Source organism: Vigna radiata, chromosome 1 (genome assembly GCF_000741045.1).
Source record: "Vigna radiata var. radiata cultivar VC1973A chromosome 1, Vradiata_ver6, whole genome shotgun sequence".
Classification (NCBI taxonomy): domain Eukaryota; kingdom Viridiplantae; phylum Streptophyta; class Magnoliopsida; order Fabales; family Fabaceae; genus Vigna; species Vigna radiata.
Window position 1 is genome coordinate 24,027,315 of NC_028351.1, and position 6,371 is coordinate 24,033,685.

General features: G+C 32.4%; 1 protein-coding gene across 1 annotated transcript; it reads right to left on the minus strand.

The window, feature by feature from the left end:
• Positions 1-905: 905 nt before the first annotated feature.
• LOC111241305 lies at positions 906-2,243 on the minus strand. Its single transcript, XM_022778830.1, has 3 exons — positions 1,619-2,243; positions 1,383-1,505; positions 906-1,304 (listed from the first exon to the last, which is right to left on the minus strand). Exons 1-3 carry the CDS (start codon positions 2,234-2,236, stop codon positions 1,032-1,034), a joined length of 1,014 nt encoding a protein of 337 aa, XP_022634551.1. The 5' UTR covers positions 2,237-2,243; the 3' UTR covers positions 906-1,031.
• Positions 2,244-6,371: the final 4,128 nt, after the last annotated feature.

Below are 6,371 nucleotides of genomic sequence, written 5' to 3' on the forward strand. Positions count from 1 at the left end.
TGCCAAGCTTGGTTAGGCAGTTCAAAACGCACACAAAACACACTCCAGCACACAATGGGGAGTTCTTCAGCCAAGACTGGGTAGCAGTCATGGAGTTTTGGTACAAAAGCACACTTTTGCATTTCAAAGATATTAGAATAAAAAAAACAATGAGCTAACTTGAAATTACTTGTTCTCCACACTTTCAACCATGCCAAACTTGGTTAGGCAGTTCAAAGCGCACACAAAACACTCCAGCACACAGTGGGGAGTTCTTCAGCCAAGACTGGGTAGCAGTCATGGAGTTTTGGTACAAAATCACACTTTTGCATTTCACAGATATTAGAATAAAAAAAACAATGAGCTAACTTGAAATTACTTATTCTCCACACTTTCAACCATTCCAAACTTGGTTAGGGACTTCAAAACGCACACAAAACACACTCCAGCACACAGTAGGGAGTTCTTCAGCCAAGACTGGGTAGCAGTGATGGAGTTTTGGTACAAAATCACACTTTTGCATTTCAGAGATATTACAATAAAAAGAACAATGAGCTAACTTTAAACTACTTGTTCTCCACACTTCCAACCATGCCAAGCTTGGTTAGGTAGTTCAAAACGCACACAAAACACACTCTAGCACACAGTGGGGAGTTCTTCAGCCAAAACTGGGTAGCAGTCATGCAGTTTTGGTACAGAACTGGACATAACTGGACATTTGTTAACAACAACTAAGGATGAAAATTAAGCAACACTACCAATCAACAAATGGAATTAATATTACAATAATAATTCAAATAAATATTTGCTAACAACCACTATATTTATTAACAAACCAAATCTCTGTTTTAAATACAAATATCCATAATTAAGGTAATACAACATACTGCACTAATAAAACTATCCATAATTAAAGTTTTGGACTGTATCCAGTGTACGGAGTTTTACAAACAGCACTTTTGAACCGCTTTCGGCGCATGTAATACTTCAAAACAGTTTCATTGTTGCAATCATCTCCCTCACGTCCATAGTTGTTGCAATTCTCATTTTGGTTACATGGGGTGCTGTAAACACCATAATATTTTTTTTTTCTCCTCAACCAACTCAGTCTTCAATGCAGCCAATTCTTCTTCAAGTGCTTTAATTTCAGCTTCTTGTTCCTCTAGAACAGCATCTAAACCGTCATCAACATCTTTTTTCTGTTTTTCATTGGTTGCTGACTTTGAATGTGCTTTCTTCCTTACTTCCTCTCCAGCTGCATTAAATGATGCTCTCACAAATGGCTGGCTCATTTCTCTCATTGATAGACCATAGTCATCAAACGTCTGCAAATTCATCATAACCATCATTGTATAAATTAAATCATTAAATCAAATATGTTAATAAAACCACTTAATACATACCACACTCGTCTCCATAGCAGATTTTATGAAATTGTCACCTACATTGACATCAATCCAATGCAAAATTCTTGGGTTTTTATTAACTAAATTATTAGAAGGAACAAAACGATCACAAAACCAAACCTGAAATACATTACACACACCATAATTAGTATAAACAAAACGCTGACTAAAACATTATACATTTATCAACTCAAACATTTCAAGGGTACAAAAAGTCCAAATTAAAGATTTACCTGGAACACGTACACACAACCTTCCACATACACAGTCCTTGCACCTTTTCCTTCATTCCAAGCTGTACAAGCTTTGCTAAAACTACTAAGTAGATATTGGTATACTATACGATCCCAACAAAACCTACCCAAATCATTTATTTTATCAACTATTTCAAACAAAATTGGGAATATTGTTTTCGTACGATTGGGTAACAATATGTTAGAAATTCCTACCAAAATGTATAGCCTACAAACATCTAATGAAGGCAACTTTTTGTGTTTTTTCAATATAAAGTCATATATAACTTGCAAATCATAATTTCCGTTAGCTTTTGCAAAGTGCTTCCGACAATCACTTTTTCCAACTCTTTTTTCTTTCAAGTTAATCTGCTCACCATCTAAACCCAATCCTAAACTTAAAGTAACATCTAATTCCTTTAATTCCACATATTTATCTCCAAAACAAAACCCACCCCTCTCATCATCCCACCTTTGTAATAAATCGCTCAGTATATTCCTACCAAGCTTAATGTCATCATTTAGTTCTAAAAACCATTTAAATGGACTTTGTGAAATAATATCCTTCTGCTCGTCAGTCAAAATTTCATTCAAACCACGAATAAACTTGGTCTTCATTGAATGTCGAACAAACAACTGCATCACAAAATCAAATCATATTTCTTGTATTATCCAACTGCATCAAGAAGATATTCAAGGACGTAACCAAATAAAGCAACCTATTATATAATTAAAGCAGCCCATAAAACACTGCAAATTCAACTCCTTATAGCATAAAAACTCTATTATGTTTTAACCATAAAAATACAAAATTATAAGGAGAATAGTGCGAATTCTTGTTCTAATGTAATTCAAAACAGTACACACAACATCCTTCTGCATGAATTATAGATAATTTAACTGAGAAATAAATGAGTTTTGAGAATAAGAACAAGTTTAGAATGGGCCATTTTTTATCTTGGCAGAAGGCAAAGGTAACCCTTCCATTCCTTGAGATATCCAGTAAAGCCTTTTGCAACTATTCCTATTAATGGTTTAGAGAAAATATTTAGAAATGTAATTTCATAAAAAAAAAATTCATTGCATTAACCGGGACTAACTAGCAAGACTGTAGATGTAAATAATATAGCCACTGCAAGAGGTTACATCTAAACTAACCGCCTAAGCAAAGGACAACTCTCACACAATTTCTCAAGGGCACTCGTAAGAACTACACTCCGGTTCACAACTTTCTGGATTGCAGTGGATTGATGTTGAAGTTCGCAACTTGCAGTGGATTGATGTTAATGAATGACAAAGCGTTTTAAGTCGCAAAAGAACCCACATCCCGTAACCACACAGCTTACACATAACGAACAAAATACACAAACAATACGTGAAACCAATGATATACATACCTTGTTGCCAGAACCAGTGTCAGGGGTCGAAGCCATTCCACAATAAAACGAAGAAACAAACATAAACTTCAAGAAAACCTAACGGACTCCACGAACTCCACACCAAACAAAATCCACACACAAACGAACTCTATGCCAACTCAAAAGGGCAGCCACTCAACAGAAATCGAAGACGGAGGGAAGAGAACGAACGAGACAGAGAACGATCTCTTCTGGACAAAGAACGGAGGGAAGATGGCGAACAGAGAGAACGAGAGTGCGAAGGAGACAAAATGTGAAATTTCAATCTAAAAACCCTAGCACTGAGAACGATCTCTTCTGGACAGAGGGGCACTTTCGTAAAACCAATCCAAATCACATTTTTGAATTAAAAAAAATCAAATAAATGCAGCCAATAAGAAAGTGACAACTGGCGTTGTCAAAGCCGTTGTCAAAATTGGGTTGTTGAAATATCGCTACCCAAATTCTAATACTCTTTCAATTCTCTATGCATTTTCGTTCACATCATTGACCTCCTCACTTACTTAATGGGGCCATTAATGGTGATGTTGATAATAGCATGCAGTTTAGTGTATATATATATATATATATATATATATATATATATATATATATATATATATATATATATATATATATATATATATATATATATGTTAAAACAAAAGTTAAAACTTATTTGAGAAATCAAATACAATTATTTTATCAAAAAGTTATTATGGTTTTCATATTTCTGAGTGATTTGCAAGTTGTAATTTTTCAGTTTTTTGTTCAGCTTTCACCATTCTCTAATGTGGAGAAAATTTGCGAATTGATAATAAAGTTTTATTTTGATAATTTAACTAAATAAAAAAGTTGTATCTTTCAATAAAAGCTACCATTACGAATTTGATGAATTAACCGTCTGATTCTAAAAAGTTGTATCTTCCAATACAAGCTATGTCAAGGAATGGTGAAAATAAGAAAATGGTTGACTTATTTTTTGATTCATTATTTAATTTGATTGGTGTTAACTTTACTTGTTTTAATTGCTAGAATTAAAATATCTTTTTCAATATAAAGATTGTGAAAATAAACTCAAAAACAAGATACAAAATGAATTTTTAGCTGATTATTTGATTATTTACCTTGAATAAAGGATTGTTAAAAAAATTGATACGAGTTCACATCATTAATGAATTTTATGACAAAAAAATGACACATACAACTTAAATAAGAATAGTCATGAATTTATTTATCTTTTTTTTCCACACCTACAATAAAAAAAAATCTACTATAATTTGTGTTTTTGCTAGGTAACATGCTTTATTTAAAGGAATTGAAACGAGTTTGGTTGGTAATTACTTGCGTGTTCACAATCTTATGTGTTTTCTCTTTGTGGAATTGGTGATGTCATAGGAATTTTAGTAGAATTATTAAATAATAAGAAAAGGGGAAAAATGTATATAATACTGGTATATGCATGTATTATTGAGTGGTTTGACACTAAGAAAGTAGGTAGCACATATGCGATATTTACTAAAAGAGTGGAAAACATTTTAAAATAATTCTACTATTTTTGGATATTGCTATAACTCTATTTTTGGTATTCAATGAATTCAGCAGTTTATCTATTAATACAATGATAAATAGCTCTCTGTGCACTAATGGTGTATTGTAAAGGATAATTTTAAAATTTTAAAAGGAATTTGAAAGTGTAAGATGAAATGGTTTGAAATACAAATAGAAGTAGCCCTACGTAGAAGAGATTCATTTTAAAGTTGTAAGAAAATTAATAGGCACAACAGTTTACTCACTAATTAAAAAAAAAAATCTAATAAAACAACCAAATTTGAGTATGTATATTAATTTTGATGTTATTATTTATATAATTAATGATCAAAACAAAAAGGCACTTCATTCAAAACAAGTTGAGCTAAAAGACAACACTTGAGTAGGCCAACGCTAAACTAATAGATAATATAGTAAGAGATTGTCTATCCATAGTTTCTTTAAAAAAGTTCTCAAAGAAAGTATTATTCAACTCCTTACTATAATTTTTTTTTTAGGAAGAAGGATTAATTAATTGATTCTAGGAGTAATTTTAAAGATTTATTTTGTACCATCACTTGTAGTCTAATACAAATATTATAAGCAAATTATATAACGATATATATATATAATGTTATTTGCAGGATAGTCATGCCTTAAAACATTTTTAACATCAATAAAACTATAAGAAAACTCATGAGGGTGTAATCAGGTTGAATTGGGTTAGGGTTTGAACCATTAAAAAACCAAACCAATTAAACAACAATTGGTTGAATCTGGTTGGGTTCTCTGATTTTTATACCACAACTCAAACCAAAACCACCCATTCTCCATCGGGTTGGTTAATGTTACAAGAGGTGCCAGTCGGATGGCTTTGAATTGCAATGGGTAGGCTACTTTAAATGGAGATTTCAGTGCAAACTTTTGCAAGCCTGTAACATAAATGATTTAATCATATGAATTTAAATCTCTAGATGGCTTCCACTTGATGTTGTTAGGATGTGGGGACGTCATTGGCTTGAACCATTGCTGGCACCCACTTCTCAAGCCACAATATTGACATTTCCTTCTTCAAATTATTTGTCCTTGCCTCTCATGAGTGTGCTCAACATTGCCAGGTAATTTTACAGTGAATATATTGTTGTAATATGAGATAATATCTTTAGAATCTTCCTAATTAGAGGAAATAGATACATAATCTTTTATTTTATTTTATTTTCTCTAGATTTCCTAGTTTCCTTATTTCCCTTTTTAGGAGAATTAGTGATGAGTCGATATTTTATTGATTTCACTTAGTTTATTGTGCTAGAATTAATCAGGGAATTGTGCTTAATTGTCTGATATTTTCCCGTTTTTCCTAATTATGCTTAATTTGACCNGAAATTCTAATTTTAATTAATTTGAATTTTCTGAGCTAATTATTTGCATTATTATTTTCAGGGAAAACTTTGGAAACACAATTTAGAGCATTGGGAAGGAGGCAAAATAAATTCAAGACTCTCATTTTAGACATTTTAAATTTTAGCTATTTTGTAATTTAGTAGTTAGAATTTTTAGATAAACTCTTTGTATCTTGGGCCAATTTTGGAAATTTTATGATGGGCCCAAATAGTAGGACACATGGCCTAGGGTTTTGCAAAGGAGTTGGACCCCACTCATCCTTAAGAGATGACACTTGGCCCTAGGGATTAGAACCCTGCAGNCGTCACACTCTCATTCTCAAGAGTTTGCTTGCTGGAACGTTCTTTTGAAGAGAATTTCTTTGCTTGAACCATGTTTTTGGATTTTGGATGAAGGGAGGACACACTTCTCGGCAATTTTCTGGA

Excerpts from the sequence above, each read along its gene's own strand:
- LOC111241305 (XM_022778830.1), bottom strand. The coding sequence starts at position 2,236 with ATGAAGACCAAGTTTATTCGTGGTTTGAATGAAATTTTGACTGACGAG. Across the intron at positions 1,506-1,618 it reads GTTGTGTGTACGTGTTCCAG|GTTTGGTTTTGTGATCGTTT; the intron begins GTAAATCTTTAA and ends AATGTATTTCAG. Across the intron at positions 1,305-1,382 it reads CTGCTATGGAGACGAGTGTG|ACGTTTGATGACTATGGTCT; the intron begins GTATGTATTAAG and ends ATGAATTTGCAG.